This window comes from Lycorma delicatula, chromosome 11 (assembly GCF_047948215.1).
Source record: "Lycorma delicatula isolate Av1 chromosome 11, ASM4794821v1, whole genome shotgun sequence".
NCBI lineage: Eukaryota > Metazoa > Arthropoda > Insecta > Hemiptera > Fulgoridae > Lycorma > Lycorma delicatula.
In genome coordinates this window covers 56,506,061-56,529,942 of record NC_134465.1, presented here as the reverse complement: position 1 = coordinate 56,529,942, position 23,882 = coordinate 56,506,061, and the positions used below count along the sequence as shown (strand labels likewise).

At 28.0% G+C, this 23,882-nt stretch overlaps 1 protein-coding gene across 3 annotated transcripts in view; it reads left to right on the top strand.

Moving 5' to 3' along the window:
• Positions 1-23,882, top strand: part of Ptp52F (Protein tyrosine phosphatase 52F) — a 116,159-nt gene that overhangs the window by 81,415 nt on the left and 10,862 nt on the right. For all 3 annotated transcript variants that reach the window (XM_075378493.1, XM_075378491.1, XM_075378492.1), the window contains exons 13-19: positions 240-375; positions 3,857-4,168; positions 7,951-8,121; positions 13,923-14,034; positions 17,173-17,417; positions 20,383-20,450; positions 21,954-22,091. In XM_075378493.1, the coding sequence (XP_075234608.1) occupies positions 240-375; positions 3,857-4,168; positions 7,951-8,121; positions 13,923-14,034; positions 17,173-17,417; positions 20,383-20,450; positions 21,954-22,091 (1,182 nt within the window). The remainder of the gene's footprint in view (positions 1-239; positions 376-3,856; positions 4,169-7,950; positions 8,122-13,922; positions 14,035-17,172; positions 17,418-20,382; positions 20,451-21,953; positions 22,092-23,882) is intronic.

Below are 23,882 nucleotides of genomic sequence, written 5' to 3'. Positions count from 1 at the left end.
GGATGAGATGAAATAGCCATTATGTAGCATGTGAAAATGCCATGCCTGACCAGGATTCGAATCCGGAACCTCCGAATGAAAGGCCAAGATGCTACTACTTGCGCCACAGAGGCCGACATGAAGATGAGGTTTGAAAATTAATATGAATAAATTTTTATTTGATGTAAAAAAATTTTGGGAAATGTTTCTTCTTTTTTAAAGTTAATTTAATAATTATTAATAGTCATTTTTTCTTACAGGAAAATGAGGAACTTTGTGAATTATATTTAACTGGATTGTTACCTGAGTATAATTATGTAGTAACAGTTTGTGTTTTCGTAGACAGTGTTAGTATAAGTATACCAGCTACGGTACAGTTTAAAAGTTCTGCTGAAAGTAAGTTTTTTTTTCTATTAACTTAAATTTTGTAATTGATAATTCACTGTTATTCTGATGTTTATTATATATCTATTTGAAAATTTCAATTTTTTTCTATCTTTAAGAAATTTAATAATTTTACAATTATTTTTGTTATTGTTTTTATCAAATTGCATCACAAATATAAGATCATTTAGATTTTAAACTTTGATGTATTTATATTTATCATCTACTTTAATAATCACTGAGGAAGTTACACTCTGCTGTTCAGTAGTCAGTAACCCCTAAAATTCTGATAATTGCACTTTTTGTAATTTCTTTTTCATTCATGAAGTCAATTTGATACGTTTTTTATTTTTATTTTCTATTTTTTCTATTGGCTTCTTATTTAAAAAAAAATATTTTTTCTAAATATCTTATTCCCGTTTTCAAAATCCTATCTTTGCTTAAATTTTCTATTAGATTTTCACTCCTTTTTTTCAGTAGGTAAGAACATCCAAGATGAATTTAGGTGACAAATCATCTTAATTTTCAATTTTATTTTTTGCTCATTTTTTAAGATACTGTTTATCCTTACTATATACTTTAACCTTTTCTTTGTTAAACAATGTTTTTCACTCAAATTATCCACCTTACCTTTTATCTTTATATTAACATGTTGGTTGTGGTACCAGTTACATACGTCCTGAATGAGCCTTTATAGTGAGGCTTCTATTCTTCCCTCAGTTTCGCTTCTGTACAGTAGTGTATTTTTTATCTATTCTCCTCATTTATTTTTTTGTCATACTGAATAAATCTAAAGATTAAATTGTGATGTTAGAAGGATTAAATTTTGTACCAGATGTGGGTGACTAGTACCACACCATTTGAATAAAAAATTCACAAATACTTCTGTCAATGACTAACAAATAATGTTAAAAGGACGAAAACTTATATCCTACACAATTCTACTGACACACTCTTCCTACTTGATGATCTTTCTGCATTTGGGGGCTCAGTTTTATCTATCATGTCGAATCTTTACTCTAAGATCAGAATTATTTACAATTTGTTGATGTGAACAAGAAATTTTATGAACCTCCAAAGAAAAAATCACATGGATTCAAATCACAAGACTCTGGTGACCATTGCAAGAGATGTGATGAGATGAGCAGAAAATTTTTCTCTGTAGAAATCAGTTGTTTAGCGCATAATGTGATCAGCTCCACCATACTGCTGAAATCATATATTTTCCAGAACTGTACCATCTAATTGAGCCATCTACTGTTTACTATACACTGCAACTACATTCTCGGCCTCATTTTTAAAAAAGTAAGGCCTAATCAATTCGCTAATCTAAAATTTACACCAAAGAAAGGATTATTCTGGCTGCAATTTCTTCTCATAAATCACGTGAAGGTTTTCTGTGCCTCAAATTCAAAAATTTTGTTTGTTGATGTGCTTTCTGTTGAAACTATGTCAACATGAACTTTTCTGATCAAAAGAAGATTTTAGTCTTTTTGCTAAAGATGATTTTTCTTGAAAAATCACCTTGGTCAACATCTTAATTTTTCCAACAACTAATTGCTGTTGGAACAATGAACTAACTCATAGTTCTTTTGGCTTGAATTCTTGCAATATTGAATATTATAGGCAATCAAATTCACACATTTCTTGACAACCAGACAGTTTAATATTCACAATCGACCATCTTCTCTCAAACTTATTAATTTCTGAAATGTTGACGATTATATGCATTCTGTCAAATGAAAACTCTGTGTAGTATTCTTCATACTTATAATGCTCTCCATAACAACAGGTTATCTTTTTGTTAAAATGCTCTTTGATAACTAACTGCAATATAAATGAGAAAGTTGCAATGCCGCCAATTTAGCAAAGAGGCAATGCTGCCTAATTCAACTCTTGTATTCTATATGGGAGATCCTTTATACATTACTATTTTTTTTTACAGAACATACAGTATCAAAAAATGTTGCAAAACTAGTATAAGATGAATTTCAGTTGAAATTACCTCACTCTGTAGTTTTTGGCATATCAATAGTATCATGTTAAATGCATAAATCTTGTTAGTCTAAGAGTGTGTGGAAGGCAGTCTATCATTGTAAACTATAAAAGTTCTTGAGGATGTGAAAGAGTATTAATTTTGTCACATGGAAAAACAAAAAAAAAGTAGCTATTCTCACTGTGATTGGACATTTTAACAGCTACTGCTTTTAAGATCTTATTCTTACTGCGTGGGCATTGTTCATGAATTTAAAGAACTATGCTGGGAAAATCTATGAACTAGACTGTGCATGTTTGGTTTCACTTTTATTGTTAAAAATTAGATTTAAGTTATCGATTGTTTTAGTAATGAGCCTTGATTTCAGTTAAATGAATTGAGGGAATTTAACTGAACATGGAACAGAGAAAATTCTTGCACGTTTCATAAAGAGTCATTATACACATATAATATTGGTATTTTATGTGCCTTGTAAATGATGAAATTTATAATGACTTAATCTAACAGTTTATTATTGCACTGTTAGAGGAAAAAGGTAATATCAATATTGACTAGTTTGACCAAAATAGCCTTACTTGTAATATTGCTAATGAAAATATGAATATGTAAAAAAGTTCTGGTTATTTGTTTTTTCAAAAGACTTTCTTTTTCCTGTTTAGCCTCCGGTAACTACCGTTTAGATAATACTTCAGAGGATGAATGAGGATGATATGTATGAGTGTGAATGAAGTGTAGTCTTGTACATTCTCAGTTCGACCATACCTGAGATGTGTGGTTAATTGAAACCCAACCACCAAAGAACACCGGTATCCACGATCTAGTATTCAAGTCCGTGTAAAAATATCTGGCTTTACTAGGACTTGAACGCTGGAACTCTCGACTTCCAAATCAGCTGATTTGGGAAGACGCGTTCACCACTAGACCAACCCGGTAATGTTTGTTTTCAAACAAACAAACAAACAAACCCGGTGGGTTTGTTTTCAAAAGACTAAGATCTTCAAATCTTACTCAACCAGAATCTTTTTCTTTTAGTAATATTTGTAAGTATCGTTGATCTACACATATTCACTTAAACAAAGGTTGAGAACTAATAATGAAAATGATATATCAAATATTATGAAGTGGCTGTAAATTTCATGAAACAAATAAAACTCTACATCCAGGCTAGAGGTAATATTTTCCTCTAACACATTTATGGTATGAATATTTTTGTTATATGAATCTTACATTGTGAAAAAAAGTAGTCCAATTATGCATTATAAAAATTTGGTTTGTGCCCTTTTTGAAACATTCTGTTGAAGACAAATTTAATTTAAATATGAAATGATACAACTGCATGTAGCAGAGTAGTTTGAAAAGTAAAAACGATTGTTATTTTTGTATACTTTTTTTGTTAAATCTATAAGATGTCCATTATATGATGATAAATGTCTGTGACATGGAGGTATTGTATGTTTAAATGGATTATTTTATTTAATTGTTTATTTTGTATTTCAGTTCCAGAAGAACCAGCTACGTCTAGTGTAGAATCAATTTCACCCAATCCAAAAGCAACAAGTAATCCATCTGAACAAGCGATGATAACATTAACAAGTAACTTATTTAGTAATAAAGCTGGAGACATTAACTACTATGCGATTCTGATTGCTCAAGATGATTTTTTAGGCCCGAAGCAGTCAGGTTTATTGAAGACTGACGCCAGCGGAAATCTTGTTTGGCCTGAAATTAATTCATGGGCGAATGCGACAAGTGAATCTTCTGTGCTATTGTATCAAGCTACTCCTTGTTGGTGGAATCCGTTTAAAGAAGGTTATTGTTTTATAAAATAATCTTATTATAATAGAAATCTGATAATTCAGACTTAGCTGGATTTGCAAAAGTTTAATTTAAATTCATAGTAGTTTTTTTGTATTCATCTTTATAGCTTTAAAATAATAATGGATGAATACTAATTAAAGTTTATTTAAAGAAATGTAATGATTCATTATATATTTTACGAATTTTATTATTTTAAATGTCAATGGTTAAGTTTATGTTTTTCTTCAAACTGGGTTGAATTGTTGCATTGTGACTCAATTTGAGTAATTATAATATTTTTTCTTTCAGTTCCTGTCATTTGTTAGCAAAAACTGCACATTTATAAATAAAGAAATTTTTATTATTTTCACAACAAAAAAAAATTATTCAAAATTAATTTTTTCAAGCTACGAGCCTCAACAATATTAAGTTCTACTGGCGCAGAAGGCTACCTTCCCACTGAGCCTGAACAAGGAAATGGTTATCCTACCAATTATCCATAAGTACTATCCTGATTCCACATTGGAACCATCTCAGCAGTTGACCCATTTCCCATTACATTTGTCCAAGGAGGACAGAATAAATGGGGGAGAAGAGGAATAGAATGATTAACAATATTTTGACTATCTCTGATCAGGATAGTTTAGTTTAACAATTTGCCCAAAACCTAATGTGCCTAAAATATTGGGTTTTTATAATCAAATAGGGTGTGTGATACTAATTAGGACCCTGACCAGTCCTGAATTATTAGGGGAGGAGTGGATTAAGTACGGAAGAATATTTAAAAAGAGGTAGTTTAATTGAATTTTATTTGATTTATGAGAAGAAATTTAGTAGGATTACCCACAAAAACTACCTTATAATCATGGAATCATCAAAAATTGAACTTCTTTAAAAATAATTGTTAATTTTTATTAAAAAATAAACAAAAGAAATCCTGAAATTGCTAGACTAATTTTACATCATCATAAAAAAAATACTAAATAAATAGATATGAATGAAGAGGACATTGAAAATTATATTTTTTCTGATATAATGGATGTACATTGGAAAATGGTTACACAGCATTCACGTACATCAAACTAGATTATATATTTAAATTTTATTAAAAAAATTTGTTTTTTCTAACTGGCATGTAGCTAATATTATTCATAGGATTTGAAGAAAAAAATTAATACTATACTTTTAAAAGTCCTTAAAATGTAAAATAGCAGTCTCTGTTTGAGGGAGACATACTTTCAGTTGATTATCTATAATCTTGGCTTTTTAAAACTTAATAAAAAATAATAATTTTTATTTTTTATTATTATTAATGTGGTAAAATAATAACATTTAATGTAAAAATAAATTAAAAAATTAAAAGCATTGCTTCAGATCATTCAAACAGTATAACTGAAGTTTTTGGAGTTTACAAAAATTAAAATTCAAAATTATTTAGTGTGGCAAAATATTTTAAAAAAACAGGAAATAATAGTGTAGAAATTTAATTTAAAATGATTGAGATCATAGATAAGAAAATAGATTAGAATTGTTTGGAAAATATTACATTTATAGATTATAATTATAATTAAATATAGATTGCAGGTAAATTCAAACGTAAAATAAATCATGAGATTTAATAGTGATTCTCCTGAACTACAGACACTTTGTTCATTTTATATTGAATTTAACAAGTTCTGTCAAGGTCATTCGTAAAGTTCTTGGCCTGACACAAAGATGGGCAACTATGACTAAATGACTATGATATAAGTATGATTGTTTAGCTGTGAAGTTTCAGTTTAAAATAGTTTAGCTGCTTATTTGTAACAAATCGAGTGAAGTAAACAAGGTTTGAAATTTTCTTAAAAGTGATTAAAAATTAGATTTGAACTGTTGTAAAAGTATTTTGTTTTAAAAGGTTTAACCTCAACGGTTTAACCTCATACAAAAAGAATTAGATTCAACATTAAAGGATTCTTCCCCATCGTTTGAGTGGTAAAAAAAATTGCCTGCTGAATTTAAACATGGTTGTATATCTATTCAGGATGATCACTGCTCAGACGGCAAAAAACTGCTATTACCCACAAAAATCCACAATGTCGTATTAAATGATCACTGACTGATGGTACGCAAGCTTGCTGATATTGCAAACATTTCAATAAACTGTTATAAATTGTCTATATCTACCAAAAAGAAAGTGCTCTTTCACCACGATAATGTGCCTGCACACACATCTCAGGTTGTTGCAGCATAACTCCATGACCTACGCTTCAAAGTGCTTCCACATGCACCAGATTTGGCTCCCAGCAAATACTTCCTTCACCCAAAACTGAATAAATTGCTTACTGGATGAAGCTTCATTTCAAATTTTGAAGTCAAAGCTGAGATAACCGCTTATTTTGCAGAGGTGAGCAGATCACATTATTTTGAGGATAACTAAAAAGTGTGAAAAGTCATTGGTCTAAATATATAAAATTGCAAGTTTACTATGTTGAAAATAAAAATTCTGGAAAATGTTTTACTTTTTTTGTCAAGTCAAGAACTTTTATTTGAACGGTGCTTGTAATTCAGTGAAAGAGAGTTAATAGTTGGTGTTCTTCTTGTAACTGATTTTTTTGTGCACATACTTCTATCTAACAGCAAAGAATACAACTATAAAATTTCATAAAAATTAGAAAATTCATTTGTCTGTATTTGCATTGCATGATTAAAATTGGTTCTCACTTCCTAGAGAAGAAATAAGAGAAGGAAGGCAATGAACGGACAGTTTATGTAAGTTTATAAAAGATATTTATAACTGTCACGTAGACTATGCTTATTTTACATTCTGAGCCAGGACCCCAAAGCAAAAATTTTACAACTCCCAGTATACAATTAGATACAGAAATAGTCTCTTCATCATTTTATTGTATTTTTAACACTAGTTATTATTATGCTTTTATAAAGAAAATATTTTAATTATTTAATTAAAGTTTTTTTCTTTAAGTTATAACTGGGAATTAAGAGTGAAATAGGACTGATAATTAGTAAAATAATTGATAAAGTGGGTAGTGGTTTTAATTATTAAAAAAAGAATATGTAAATATATATATATATATATATATATATATATATATATACAGACATACGTAAATATACATATGTGTCCAATCTTCCACTGGGTACCAAATTTTGTTTATTTTACCTGAAAGGACACCCTCAGTCAAAACTCAAAAAAAATATTCCATTAGAAAATTATTTAAAATTTTATTTTTATTAATTCTTGTCTGTGAAATTTATTTTTTACAAAATTCATCTAGAATGTGTAAATAACAACAAATGTCCCTGCAAGTTGAGAGAGAAGTCCCTCTATTTGAAATTTTAGAAATCTTTCTATGAAGAGTTTTTAAAATTCTATCTGCTTTAATTTTAATCCAATATTTTAATTTTTTTGTTTGCAGATTCTAAATTCTACCATTTTACAATTTTGTTTTTTTTCATTATCATATAACTATTATTCGTCATGTGATTGATGCAAACTCAGTCACAAAATTCTTCTCCTGAAGTGATTGGCAGAAAACAGTTTTGTTACATGTTTATTAAATTAAAAATAATGTATACTAAGTTTTAATTGATCTCACTTTGAAAATGATAATTGATTTCCACATTGTTCTCAGCAGGATACTATGTTAATATTATATGTAAATAAGAAACATATCCTAATATGTTTCTTATTTACATATAATATTTATAAATTGTTATTTATAATTGTTTATTTATAATTATACAAATATTTGTTATATTTTTATCATGCGTGGCACTTTGATGCTAGGTAGGCAGTTTGTCTGAGAAAGTGGAGTATACGATTGGATCAGAGTCATGTTCTAAAGACAACATTAATGTTTTTTGTAATGGGCCATTAAATCCTGCTACTGATTATAAATTAAGAATACGTGCGTTCACATCAGCTGGATTTAGAGATTCACCAGCTGTGCAGTTCACCACTGGTAAATATATTTTGAACTGTTTTTTATTTTTTATTACCACTCTAGAAAATATTTATATATTATATACATAAGTCAATCACTTTGCTCATGTAGTCTCCAATTTATTTCATATTGTCAGGAAAATAACTAAATGATCAGAGTATATTATTTATTAGCTGTTTGTTAATATGTCAGTGTTCTTATGTTTGCACAGGTATAATAATAGGCTAATATAAAGGTAAATATATTTAATCAGTTTTTTACCAATTAATTTTTATTTTTTATTTAAAAACTATTGCTCTGAAACATCTTGCATGTTGTGAAACTTTTCATGTTCATAGTGAAACACATTTTGAAGCATATTACTAAAATTACAAATCTAATTTAATATTTCATATCTTACAAATGACTGTTAGAGGTTATACCTGTGTTGGAAGTATTTAGAGTTTTATGATATGAATAATTGTGAAAGATTGTTTTACTTTTAGTTAATAGTTAGATAGTTAGTTATTTAGTTAGATAGTTATATAAAAAGCAACAGAATATGGCAGTAAATAGGTTCATCCATTAAAAATTTGCAGACTGCATTTGGTGTTATTTAATGATTTGGGAAGGGATTTAATACATTCTTTTGTAAAAAAAAATCTTTTTTAATTGTTTTTCTAACAATTTAAAAAAAAATTATTGACTTGATTTAATGAAATTTTAAAATTTTATATTTATGGAATTAATCTTTTTACACTTCACAATTTTTCTTTCTCCACATTTAGAACTTTCATAGATTTTTTTTAATGAAATTTAATAAAAAAAAATAATTTAAATTATTAAAATTACAGAGAAGTATAAAAGTATACCACTGATATAAAATTAATTATTCTGTCTCTGTTTCAATCTGTTGGTAGATAATAAAACTATAATGTTTGGGATACCATGATTTGAATACATAAAGTGTTATTTTCCAACAAGTAAAATATGAACATGATAACAGAATTAAGGAAATAGCACATTTAATTTAAAATTTTCAAAACTATATTTAAATTCAAATTGTTACAAAGAAATATAGTTTTATTACCTATAACAGATTGTAATAATAACAGAATATTACATTTTAATAATGACTTAATTATTAATTTAATCATGAAATTTGAAACTCCTCTGTGAAATTATAATAATTTAAATTATGGTTTTTAATTAAATTTTGTAAAAACACATTTTAAAAAAAAAATTTATTTTACATAAAAAATCTTTTTCTTTTTTTTTTTTTGTAAAAACATTTTCTAAAGTAGAAATCTCTGCAAAAGTACTAAATATGTTGAAAAAACAAAAGTAATAAGTTTATAAACAAAAAAAATGATTTTCTAAATAATTATATTTTGCCAGTAGAATGCAGTTTGCTAAATTATTATTTATTGCTTTTGAGCAAACTTCCTCAAGTTCAAAGACAAGATATTAATGTAGAGAGACTAAATGATTAAAAGACTTACTGTAATTGTAAGATAAAGTGTAACAAGTTCTACATTATTTATAGATAAAGCAGATCTCACAGTATAACAGTGTTTTACTGATTTCATACATATTAAGATTTTCATGTTCATTTAAAGGCTGGCAGTAGTTCTATGTAGTTAGTATGTGATCTCCTAATCATAATTTAAAGCAATAATCTTAGATTATTTAAAGTAAAGGTTCATTTTTTTGTCTTTATTTTTTATAATAAATTTTTAAAGTGACATTGACTGTTGTGATAACAGTAATTGAACATTGATCATGTATAAGAGCTGTTTTCTTAAACACTGGTTTGATCATTGATATTTTTTTTTAATTTTATTTCACTTCATAACCTTAAATTTACATGATACTACTTACTCACACATCTGTGTTTTGCAGAAATATTAGGTAAAAGACCAGTTTAAATTTTATTAAAAATCTAAACATTTAAAAAATTTTCTTTATAAAAGAAAAAAGTATTTTACTTTTTACAAGTTTAGTATGGAGTTTGGGGAAAAGATTTCTTCATATTCTCTAGTAAATGGCATAAGGATTGCTTAACTCTGGGAATATTAAATCTGTCAGTACCTGCATGCTTTTGAAAAGTGATTTTCACTGAGTATTTTTAGAAAGGTTCCTAAGAATTAAATTATTTAATTTATTCAAGTTACTGCATCTTGAATATGAGAGATAATAAAGAACACATTTGATATATTTTGAAATTACAGCAGGACCGATACAATACCAGTTATAATATCATTTACAAATTAAATGTTGACTACAGAGCAGTTTTAAACCATTTGATGAAGGTTAGATAGAATGCCACATGATTTTAACAATGAAAAATTTATGGGATGAAGTTCTATCAGTAAATCATTACTAAAGTGAAACAAGTTCAAACTATTTTTAAAACGGCTCACTACAAGTGATAAAAGATGTGGATCATGTATGGGAAATATTGTGGTTGAAGCAGGTGAAGCTCCACAAACAGTATCAAAGATAGGATTGTCATCAAGAAAAGTGATGCTGCTTTGGGTATGGTGAGAATGGAATGGAATTGTACACTATAGACTGCTGCTGTCAGATCAAACAATTGATTATAACCTCTACTCTCAACAGCTAGAAAGATTATACCAAGTAGTTGAGATAAAGTGACTAGAATTGATCAATAGGAAAGATGTCATCTTCCATCACAATGCTAGATTCCACACATTTTTGGTGAACCATAAAAAATTAAGAAAGCTTGGCTGGGAAGTTTTAATGCATTCAATGTCCTGCAGAACTAGCAGAACTAGCAAGAGTGAGAACAGTACTTTTGTAATAGTGTAAAGTAGGTTTCAAAAAAGGCTACACACAGTTATTTGTCCTTTAGACACAGAAGTTCTGCAGTGACATGATTATGATTTAACCTTAAAAATGTCAAAAAGTGATTAATCAGAACAGTACATATTTAGTTTAAAAAACTTTTTCCCCTAACCTTTTACAACTAGACCAACATGTGAATGTAACCATAAATTTAGTGTGAAAAATAATAATTAGTACTGCAAGTTGTACTAAATTAAGACATAACAGCATGACAGTGTGTCATCCTATTGGATGATCATTAAAATGGTAGCAGTGGTCAGCATGAGGTCATGCCTGTGTTCAACGTATGTGTTTATTCTTGGCAAAAAGTTGTGATAAGTTGTTCACTTAAAGTGTTCTATCATCACATTTAAAAATCAAGTGAGTAAATACTGTATCATACCTAACAGTTAGTACATAACAAAAAGTCTGAAAGTGGTTTTAGGTCGGTAGGCACTTTCCTAAGTATTGGCCAAACATTAAGATTTGAAAATTAATTATGATAGTCATGAATTGGGAAATACGTGAACAAAGTAAGCAAAATTTGTTTATGTATTCTTGAGAAATCAGTTCTAAATTTATTCACGAACCTAAAAATATTAATTAAATTGTCTCCAAAACCTAATAGGTATGATAAAAATAAAAGAAATTTTTTTTAGATTGAAGAATAAGGAAACTTTTCTTTCAAAATTATTTAAAAAATCTTTAGAGGCAAGCAACAAAAATACCATGCTAAAATAAAGTTTTAAAAGAATGTTAAATCCAAAATTAGTTTGAAATTATTAAAAACTTACTTTCTTGATAATGGAACTTGTTTTTACAAAGGGAACTAATTACACCGGTCAGCAACAAAAAAAAATATATAATTTGGAACTGAGATTATTTTTCATTAAAAGTAAGTGAATTAGAATGTAGTTTTTATGCTGAATCTTAAAATAAGATCATTTTTTCTTCATTGCATTCATCACATCCATTGCTCATATAATCTAATGTAAAATTATACATTGATCTGGATAAAATATTTAATTAAAATTTTACTTTAAATAGAAATTATTTTAAGATAAATGTTATACAAATGTTACTTGTGTCTGAGCTAGCTTTTACTTTGGATTTCAGCTTCTTGAGACACTTTGCTGGAAATGCTGAGTGTAATTCTCTTGGATGTGCTCCTGATTTTGAATTGGGTCTTGAAAATTATTTTGGTTGTTTGTGAAGTATTCAAAGAATGTGTACAATTAAAATTGCTTCTACTTTTATTTGGAATGTTGTTTTACGTGTATTTATATATTTGAATTACTTAAGTGTACTTCCTTTATTGTTTACATATAAGATTTTCATGTCGTTGTTTATGCATATGTAGTTTACTTCACAGTTTGTTAAAGTAGAGACTTAGTGCTTTTATGTAATTTTTATATCATTATTTTCATGGAATTTTTCATTTGTGGAACTTAACTGGTGTTTTAGTATTCAGGTTTATGTATCCCAAGTAAGTCAACTTCATTAAGATTGTTAATGTGAAGTTTTGTCTGATAATGTATAAATATGCAGACATAAATAAATCAGAGTTGTTTACCTTAAGGTTCTGATTGTGTAAAACAAATTTGTTTTATCATTCTATGATTTTGTGTGAATTCTATAGCCTGATCTTTTAAATCTGTAGGTGATTTTTTGAGTGTGGTTTTTTAATGTGAATGTTATGGATTTGTTTGTATTGTTCTGATTTTTTCTCTATAATTTGTGTAGAACATCTATCATTTTTGTTATATTAACTTGCTCCAGCTAAATATTTTATTGTGTGTAATTCATCCTGGTAATATTTCTGTAAAAGTAGAATGTTGTATAATGTTAGATACTGATAAACTTTATATATAAATGATTAATTAGTTGTAAATGAAGGTATCATTAATGGAAATATTTATTTAGATTTTGAATGTGCTATTAGTTTATGACTTTAAAGTCCAATAAGTTTATTCTGTACACTTTTTGATATTCTGTGGTGATGATCATATTATCATGCATTTTTTTGGAATACATGTAAATAGTTATTTACAGTTTCTGGTTCATAGAAGGATTATTTCATTTACCTATCTATATCAATAGATTATTTTGTACGTGTCATTAAAGTGTTAAATTTCAGCAAAAAATGTATTAGTTTGTCGATGTCAATTGTTCATAGATTGTCCATATAATAAGTTATCAGTGGTGAGATCTTGTTTTTAATTAGGATATCACAAATTACACACACTTTGACAGCTCAAAATTAAAAGACATACAAATGCAACATTCTAAATAAAAAAAGTGATGAACAAAGTAGATTTTTCAAAATCCACTTCAAAATACCAAAATACTCTTGCAAGTATTTTGGTATTGTTGGATATACTCTTTCAGTTTATGTTAATCTTATTCAGAGCAGTCTCTGAATAAGATTAACATAAAATGAAAGCTAGATCAGATATAACTAATTTCTTTTTCCTGTTTAGCCTCCAGTAATTTCCTTTCATATAATACTTCAGAGGATGAATGAGGATGATATGTATGAGTGTAAATGAAGTGTAGTCTTGTACAGTCTCAGTTTGACCATTCCTGAGATATGTGGTTAATTGAAATCCAACCACCAAAGAACACCGGTATCCGCTATCTAGTATTCAAATTTGTGTAAAAATAACTGACTTTACTAGGACTTGAACGCTGGAACTAAAAATATCAGCTGATTTGGGAAGATGCGTTCACCACTAGACCAACCCAGTGGGTTAGATCAGATATAACTAATTTTGAGAACTTTCATCGTAAAATACTTTAAGGTACAATACAAATATTTAAAGTGAGTATTTTGTTAATTTAAAAGAAATTCCAATTTTTAAAACATTTTACACCTTGTATACAAAATTCAACCTTTTAAATATGTTATTTTATTTATTTATAATTTACCACATGTATCTTTAAAGAATTAATTCCGTTGAGTGAAAACGTTGATAATTGTTTCTTTTTTTCAGAGCCAGCATTTCCATATTATATGTTGATGAAATTTATATTTACATTGTGTGCTGTTTTACTGTTAACTTTCATAGTATTTGTTGTTTATTCTTCTTTAAGAAGATCATCCTGGTGAGTTAAATTTATAAAGATCAGTGATAAAAAATATTTATTTTTTAAACATTTTCAATTTGTAGTTCATATAAAACTGATACATGTTTGCCCAGTTTCCCAGTTTCTTTTTCTCAAAAAAATAAATAAGAAAAGCGGAATGATTTTAATGATGCTTATAAGATGAACAGCAATAATCACATGTGTGTAGATTGAAATTTTGAAGAAAAAAAGCTGACAAATTATTGCGTGACATTTGAGGCTGGCTATTAAAAATAAAAATTAAAAGAGGGCAAAAAAAACAGAATGTAAAATAAATTTAAAAAAATATTTTTCAAAAAATATTCATATACATTGTAGGTTATATGAAGGTAAGCTTAACAAATGTTCAATAGATGATAAAATAAGAAACTTTTCAAAAATTCTTTTTTGTATATTAGGTCTAGGGACTACAATTTAAAAAAATAAAAATAATCTATGTCTTGTGAAATTGAATAAACATTTAATAAATAAAAAAATAAAATTGTTGACATTTCTAGAAACTTCTGAATATGAAGTATAAATGTTCAAAAATCTTGAAATTTTTTTAAACTGAATGGAGATAGTACAAAAAAACATATATTTCATTTTTAAGAGGTGGAGTTGATTTTTTGAATTTTTTTTTGTATTTATATATGCATTGTAGCTAATAAATTTTCTTTAATAAAGTTTTCTCTAAAATGCCTTTGAAGAAATTCAAAATTAGTTTCAGTGCCCCATATTATATAGAAATATTTGAGTCAAATTTGAAGAAAATCGTATTGGTGAGATATGGCTTAAAGCAGTGCGACACTCACACATACCTACATACATGTGTTTTTGGTATAGATGGTATATATGTTATATATGGTTTTTTGGTATAGATGGTAATTCAACTAATTGAATTAAAATGTAAAGATTTGCGAAAAACCTGATACCCAATTTTTGACATGATAACCACACTTTCCCCATAATATAACTAGTCTAGCTATATTCACCTGGAAAGTTAAAAGGTTTTTGACTTATATACTGAACCACAATCAAAATCTTCTGATTTGTGTTGGTTTATTTAATTTCAAATCTTCTTTTCTCATTCTCATAACATGCCTAACTTATTCTCACTTCCAAGTCTGACACATTTTCTTTATTAGTGAGAGCCCTTCTAGATACCTCTTTGTATTGCATATCATGTTTCTAAGAAATTTCATTTGCTTACCTCATAGTTTACTTTATTCCTGTCTATTTGTATATTAAAATTTTTATGAAATACAGTTTCTGAAGAACTTCATTATATTTCCTTCTCACTTCCTTCCTCCGTATTAGTCCTCTTACATCCTGACAAAAATTTCTTATACTTTGTATTACAAAAAAATTTGGTAGTGGCATACACATGCTTCAGAGATTGTTAACTATAGTAATGGAAGTAAACTATAAATATGGTTAGTGGTAAGGACAAGTAAAGGAAGAATAGAAAAAGTAAAACAAATTAGATATTTGGGGATTATGCCAACAGAGGACTGGAAAAGTGTAAAGGAAATAAAAGGTGTAGCAATGGCAAAGAAAGCATTCAGTAAGAAGAGAAAATTACTACATAGTAAAAGTCTGGACTTAGAGATAAGGATGAGGTTAGCCAAATGTTATATATATGGAGTGTTTAGTTCTTTGGAAGTAAAACATGAATGATGAGGAAGAGGGAGAGGGACTAGATTGATGCTTTTCAGATACGGATATTGAGAAAGATGAAGAAAGTCATTTCTCACTTTAAAAATGAAGAAATAATAAACAGAATTAAAGAAGAAGAACACTTGTTTGGGATTTACATAAAAGAAAAGAAAACTAGTGAGGATATGCACTTAGAGGAAGAGGAATTTTGACGATTGCATTGGAAGAATCAGAAAGGAAGTGAGGAAGAAAGATTAAATAAGGGGCTTAAATGAGAAGGCTTGGGATAGAAATAGATGAAGATAGTAGTAGTGTAAAGGCCTGCTCATATGGATAATAGCAAATGAAATACAGTAATCATCTTTAATATATCCAACAAATACATTTTTGAACTTCATTCTGAACAAAAACAAAGTTCACAATGAAAACAGACATTATGAATTTTCTGAATGAAATATGGAAATTTATTATTTAAACCTTAACAAATTATGACATATTATTGAAATGTTTACAGAGATACAATTTCATCAGATTTAGACCAATTTTAACAATCTGCACATTCTAAACTGTTATATTTGATCTCAATGGAGGTGGAATTCAAAGCATATATAATAACAAATACATCATTTAATGTTAAAACATGGAAAAACAAAGTTTGTACTCCCTTTTTTGTTACATGTTATTTTCAAGCTTTTGACCAAACAATTCTGTAAAATATGTAGTCAGTGTTTGTTGAACTTTGATCTTTATCATCATCAAATTTCAGATTACTCTAGTGATTATTTGGCAATATTGTATTTTCTTAAAGAAATTATGCTTCCAATTATCATAATATTCTTATTTTTGATATCTTTTTTGCTAAATAGAGGAAATAACTTAATAACAGCCTCCTTCCTTATTTCTGTGGCAGAACTGATTAATTTGAAAAACCAGCAATAACTCTATCAACTAAACTGTCAGAGATGAAGACTGTTATGTTTCTAATAATCTTGCGTAATATTTGAGGTTTGATACTGCTACTACTATAACCCTGAATTAGCATATATATATATATATACATATATATATATATATATGTATATATATTTATTTATTTATTTCAGTTTATTTAAACAAGTAAATATATACTTCTCACTGTAAAATGACTTTATTGAAAACCTTGTCTTTTACAAATATCTTCTGTAACCCAAACTTTAGTTAATTCAGATTCCATCCAGCTTACTTTTATCACTAAGGTTTTACTGTTATAAAATGTGAAAAGATTCCCTAGGAGAGTATTGTTTAAATTCTGTGTACTGTTTACTCAAAAAAAATCTTAGTGACAAATTTTAAGAAAAAATGACATTGAAATTAATAAAATCTGAAAAAATTTAGTTGGAAATTATTTTACAATTTTTGATCCAGATTAACCTTTTCAGAAATATTAGTACTGATAGTTTTCTTTTCTTAAATATATTTGCTTATTTTTTTCTTTTAAAGGAACTCTGTTAAAAAGAAACAACCAAATCGACAAACATTTATTCATATTCCTGATGAGAAGTATTTAAAAGAACTTCCAGTTAAAAAGTTTTTAGCATATTCAAATGAATTACTGACTGATAATGATAAAATGATGGCTGAATTTCTCAGGTTGGGTGCTCTGAGTGCTCAAATTCAGCAGAATTATTCAGTAGCGCAATTGCCTGAAAATAAAAAGAAAAATAGATATATTAATATTCTACCATGTAAGTATTAATTAGTAATGCTTTTATTGCAATTTTTTTATTATTATTATTTTTAGTTATACAAACTTATTTTACTGATGGACAGATGAATTTTAAATTTAAAGAGGTTTTTATATATTGATTTAAAAGTTTTTGGATATACACAGGGACCATTAATGATTGTGCAGTGTGCCTGTTACAGCAGTTAATATTATAATGTGAAAGCAATATTACATTAATGAATACGTGTATGCTCTGCATTTCCAGTTTTAAAATATAAATAATAATTCATTTTCTGAAGTAATATAAAAAAAGAAGGATTTTCAAAGAACATTTGTTGTAAGATATAAAATTTAATACTCAATTCAAAAACTTAAAACATGGATTTATAAAGATTCAATCATTTCACTTCGGTTTTGGAATAATTTATCTAAAAAATCTAAAACAGATCTTATGAATATACCTCAACAAAATTATTTCATGATTTATTGTAATATCTTAAAGAATATATTAAGAAATACCAAAGAAAACTATTGTTAAAAGAACAGTTCAATGAAAGCACAGGTAATAAAAAAAAAACTTGTGAAAAAATTAATGAAATAGTAGAAAATAAAAGAAATAAAGATCAATTTTCAATAAGTATGATTAGTTCACATCTATAATCAATAATTCAGATGAAGTTGATTTTAAGAATTTTGTAAAAAATTTAATATTTTTTTAAGTACCAAGGTCATCCAGAAAGTTCTTGGATTGACACAGAAATAGTGTAAGTATAACAAATGACAAAACAAATGATAAAATCATGAACATGCTATCTAAAGCATGTTTCATGCTGCAAAGTTTCAGATACATGTGTTTGGTTGCTTGTTTGTGGCGACCAATTAAAGCAAACAAATTTAGATAATGTTTGAAAAATGTATAAATTTTTATGTTCAAGCTATTATAAAGTAAGTTGTTTTAAAAGGTCTAATTCTAACTGACGTATAAAAAGAGTTAGATTTCACTTTAAAGAATTATTTTTTTTTTTTAATTTCCTTTTGTTTTTAACAGTAGAAAAAGTAGGCTGCTGAATTTAAACATGTTCATACATCCATTTTCAAGATGATAAAAGCTTGGAACACCCAAAAACTGCTACAACCAACAAATCATCACAAAAATCCACAATACCATACTAAATGATCAATGACTGAAGGTACGCAAGTTTGCTGTCATTGCAAACATTTCTGTAGATTGTGTCCACTATGTTTTGATTATGAAAAAGCTTTCCACTTTATTTGTGCTGAATCTGTTTACAGTTGACCAAAAATGCATTCAACTGAACACTTTTCAACATTGTTTTAATTTAAATGCAATTCTGCAGTGTTTTTTCAACTTTGTTAACAGTAAATGAAACTTATATTCACCATTACATACCAGAGACCAAGCAGTGGAAAGGAGCAGTGAAAGTGCGCCAAAGAAAGCGAAAATGAGTCTTTTTACAGTAAAATTCATGACTATTTTTTTAATCTCATGAAATGGAACTCATAGATCTAGATGAAAAAGTTAGAACCATCAATGGGAAGTATTACAATTAATTACTGGACCAATTAAAAATTGATATTTGGGTTAAACATCTACATCTAGCCAAAAATAAAGTGTACTTTCACCACAATAATGAGTCTACTCACATATCTCAGTTTGTTGCTACAAAACTCATATGACCTACAGTACAAAGTGCTTCCACATGCCTTCTGTATTTCATCATCTTTGGTTCCCAGTGATTACACCCATTTTTATTTCCTTGTATGAAGTAAAGGAAGTATTGTGATCGTGAAAAATTTCGGATTTCAGATTTCAACGGAAATATCCATTTTGACTAGTTTCGGTGTGACATCTGTACATATGTATGTATCTTGCATAACTAAAAAATGATTAGCCATAGGATTTTGAAATTTTGGATTTAGGACTGTTGTAACATCTAGTTGTGCACCTTCTCTTTTGATTTCACTCGACTAAACCAAAAGTGTTCAAAAAATTTGGATTTTGGATTTTCTCTTAACTGCATTAATAAGCCCTCATTAAGAACTTTTCAACAATATATCATAAGTGGTACTTATTGTAATTGGTTCCAGAGTTATAGCCAAATGAAATTTTAATTAATGAAATATTTGGATCTTAAAGGAGGAAACCACATCAGTTTGAATCAGACTTCATCTCCTTTTCTTTTTTTTAACTTTGTTTTTTTAATTTAAATATATTCATTTATTACTAATTATTAACCTCTGATTGAAAAAAGATTTTATGATAAATTAAAATTCAATAATAACAATGGAAAAAATATCAGAAGTTATTAATGGAATAAAATTTTATGTACTTTTCATTTAAAAAAAATATGTATATGTAATTTAATAGGCGTACATGGAAGTTGTGTGGTGTTCACATCAATTTTTTCAGTTTTGGAAGATCCCAAAACTGAAAAAATTATTCACTATATGAAGATTCATTCAAATGATGAGGTCATACTAACCCAACCACGTATTTTACAGTTGGAAATTTATTAATTTAAAAGTAATGAATTGCATGGGACTAGTACATTGAATAATTAAAAATTAAAAAAATCTCTGAAAAATTTCTTGTTTTCTGTGTCAGGCCAAGAACTTTCCGAACAATCCTCATATGAATAATTTAAGATTTAACATATTCTTATATTTTTCATGTTATATTCAAACAAAATAAGATTTTTGAAATCAGAACTCACAGGCTGTTTATTAAATTTATTTATTAACCTCTCAATTAAAGTATATGCAAATTTTTAGACAATCAAAATTCCCTATTCTGTCAATCAAAATGTGTACAATTTAGACAATGTAAAATTAGACAGACTAGATTTTTATGTATACTGGAAAATCTGGCAGTCCATTTCAGAGATGAATATTCTCATGTTAGATCAGATATTAGTTTGGATTCTTACAGTCTTATTAAAAAATCTTTTTTGTTATTCTTACAGATGATGTGACACGAGTTGTACTAGAAGATTCTCTAGATTCTGATTACATAAATGCATCTTACATTAAGGTAAACTTGAATTATTCATCAATAAGCGCAACATGTATGTTTAAAAAAGAAATCTCCCGAATGTATAATTATGTACACAGTAGTTGACTGTTTAATATCTGGTGTAATATCTGGTGTATCTGGTGTAATTCATGATATTGTTAAAAGTCATTAAATAGTTGTAAAATTAGTGTTAGTTTTTAATTACACGGGACATTCAATAATTAACGACAGAAATTGATATAGAGAAAAACAATTTATTCAATGACAATGAAACTTACACTACTTTTCAACATAGTGTCCAGCAACATTTAGACACTTGTCCCACTTATCTGTCAACGTTCTGTTTCCTGCAGCATAGTAGTCTTTACCTTGCTGTTTGAACCATTTATCTACCACTTGTTGTCGAACTACTTGCCACGTAAAGGTTGTTTGAGCAGGCTGAACAAATGAAAATTGAACCGGGCAAAATCTGGGCTGTAAGGAGGATGTGACAACACTTCCCAACCCAACTTTTCAAATGTTTTCCCATTCTCAGAGCAGTGTGGGAGCGCACGTTGTCATGCAAAAGAATCACACCTTTTGAGAAAGCACCCTGACATTTTCGCCTTATCACGGCTCTCATTTTCTGTTGGAGCACGTTAGAATAGTATTTGTTATTCATGTTATGTTGTTCTAAATAGTCATTAAAAATTGGGCTTTGCAAGTCCCAGAAAACCATCAACGTGACTTTACCGGCTGATGCGTGAATCCGAATGTTACCACTCAAGACTTTGCTATTTTGATTCGAGCTTAAATGGTATATCCATATTTCTTACATAAAAAGTCATTACCCTCTGCTTCAAACCATTCTTTGAGCTCAGAACAAATGTGAATCCGGATGTTTTTATGGGCTTGAGTCAACTGTCTTGGAACCCATCCCGAACATGTTTTGCAATAATTCAGCATGTCATGAATGATTAAATGCGCGATTCGAACATTAATATTACACAAACTAGCAATTTGGAAAATTTTAACTCGCCTGTCTTTGTGAATAAGATCATTTATGCGATTTTGCAGTGCAATAGTTGAAACTTCAAGTGATCTTCGAGAACAATGATGATCAGTCTCATTTTTTCTGTCTGAATTAAACTGTTCATCCACTTGTACATATTATGCAGTTAAAACACTTTTACTATACTCTTTCAACATTTTTGAGTAATTTCCGCTGGTTTCAAACCTTCTGATAGCAAAAGTGTTATCAGTAATGTTGTTCTTCCAGCATGCATGTTCCAAGTGTAGTTGACATTCTGAAATTAACAAAAGAGGTTATGTTTAGATTAATTATGATCAAACAGCTGATTAAATGTGTTCCTAAGGTTGCCAACTTGATCGTCAGAAAGTCTCATCGTCATTGAACTGTTTTTTCTCTACATCAATTTGCCTTCTTAATTATTGAACATCCTTCGTACAATATACTAAAAATTTTTGTGTAACTTTTATTATGGGTCTGTCAATAATTGTGACTGATTTTTTTCCCTATAGGATGATATCGATCACAGCGTAGTTTATATAGCATGTCAAGCACCTAAAGATGATACAAGTACTGAGTTCTGGAAAATGATTTACCAATGTAAAGTACAGTCTATTGTAATGCTTTGCAATTTTACAGAACAAGGCAAGGTAAGTCATCATTTCTTTCTAACAGCTGTCTTTATTATTTGTTGTTCTGATCATTGTCTTTAATTTCAATTTTTATTATAAGAAAATTAAATAAAAAATCAACAGTACAAGATAGTTTCAAAAATATAAAAAGCATATGAAGTAATCAATGAAAAAATGCTTTTATCAAATATCTGAAAATCAGACATTATTATAACACAATAAAAAAACCAAACTTTATGTGAGTGCTTGTGCTCACGTATGTAAAATGCACTTACATTTTTGCATGTGAGTGCATGTTATAATTAAACATAAACACAAATATGAAAATTATAGAAAAGAAGGAAAAGAAAATAATTAGAAAAATGTTGTTAGATCCCATATAGGATAAAAACACATATAGACTTAGAAGTAAAAATTAGATATTAAATAAGAAAAAAATAACATGCACATTGAAAAAGTGAAGATTGTTGTTCTTTGAAGATTATTCTTTTTGGTCATGTTGTAAGAATGAATATAAACTGGTTGATTAAGTATGATCTCTTTTAGAAAAGGAAAACAGAAGTAAACTGAATTAAAGATGTAAAGACTTAAAGTTTAAAAATATAACAGAAAAAATATTAAAAATAAAGACACCTTTAACCCACAAAACCATATTTTGTCACACTCTGACACACTGGTAGTAAAATGATTTCTTAGGTTTATAGATGGTTCTGAATCATATATGTGATTTTTGGCCCCCAGGTATGTTTATTTATCGATTTATGAAATGTTGTAAAAACAGAACTTCAACAGGAAAGGGTATTTAAATTAACACAAACTGATTTAGCTTACTATTTATTCTTTTATATTTTTACAAATTAAATTAAAACTAAACAGAACCAAAATTAGGGTACAATATAAATGAAATGTTTATGTTTTATTTCAGTATACAGTGAAATATACAATTTTTTTTATGATGATCAATAAAACATTTTGGGGAAGTCCAACTCTACACTTATTACATAAAAATACTGTTGTATTTTTACATTGTCGAGAGTGGATTCTTCTATTTAAATTTTTTTTCAGGAAGATGTTTGTCAACTGAATGTCACTGAGTTCTTGCAGTTGGACGACTTGGACGACCAATACTGTTGGTCATCCACGTCTGTATTTGTGGAATAGCAATTTCTTCCATGTTATTTGCCTTTGATAATAATAATAATAATAATGCGATAACTACAAGTCATCAAAATTTGAGTTGCTCGATTTGTTCTTTGTGGACATATTTATAAAGCTTCCATAAATTTACTTATGCTTCATCATTTTTTAACAACAAAAGCCACCACCATTTTTTCCTTTCATTGTTATTCGACAGTTGCTGACACCATTGTCCAGTGAATCAATCCCATCCATGTAGCGATTGTATTCCTTGATGAAACCTGGCTGTTGGATTCAAAATTTCATTTTTTTTCATCTTAGAATACCTTTTGATATTATTCAAAGATTCAGTGGACTGAAAATTTGTAATTAGAGTAACAGAAGAGTTCCATTTTATTAAAAAATTGAATTCGTGGTATCAAATTGATAATCATATGTCCCACAAGATTCCTTACACAAAGAACGAGAATCTTCCAAAGGACAGTTTTGAATTCTATTTTCATTAACTGTTCCAGTTGCAAAAAAGCCTTCTTTCTTCAGTAAACATTAATTTTTTTATGTCTAGATATAGACATAATAAATAATTGACGATAAAATAAATTTACATAGAAAAACTATCACTATTTCTGTATATGTAGTAATCAGTTAAAATAATATTGTTTATTCTTATTT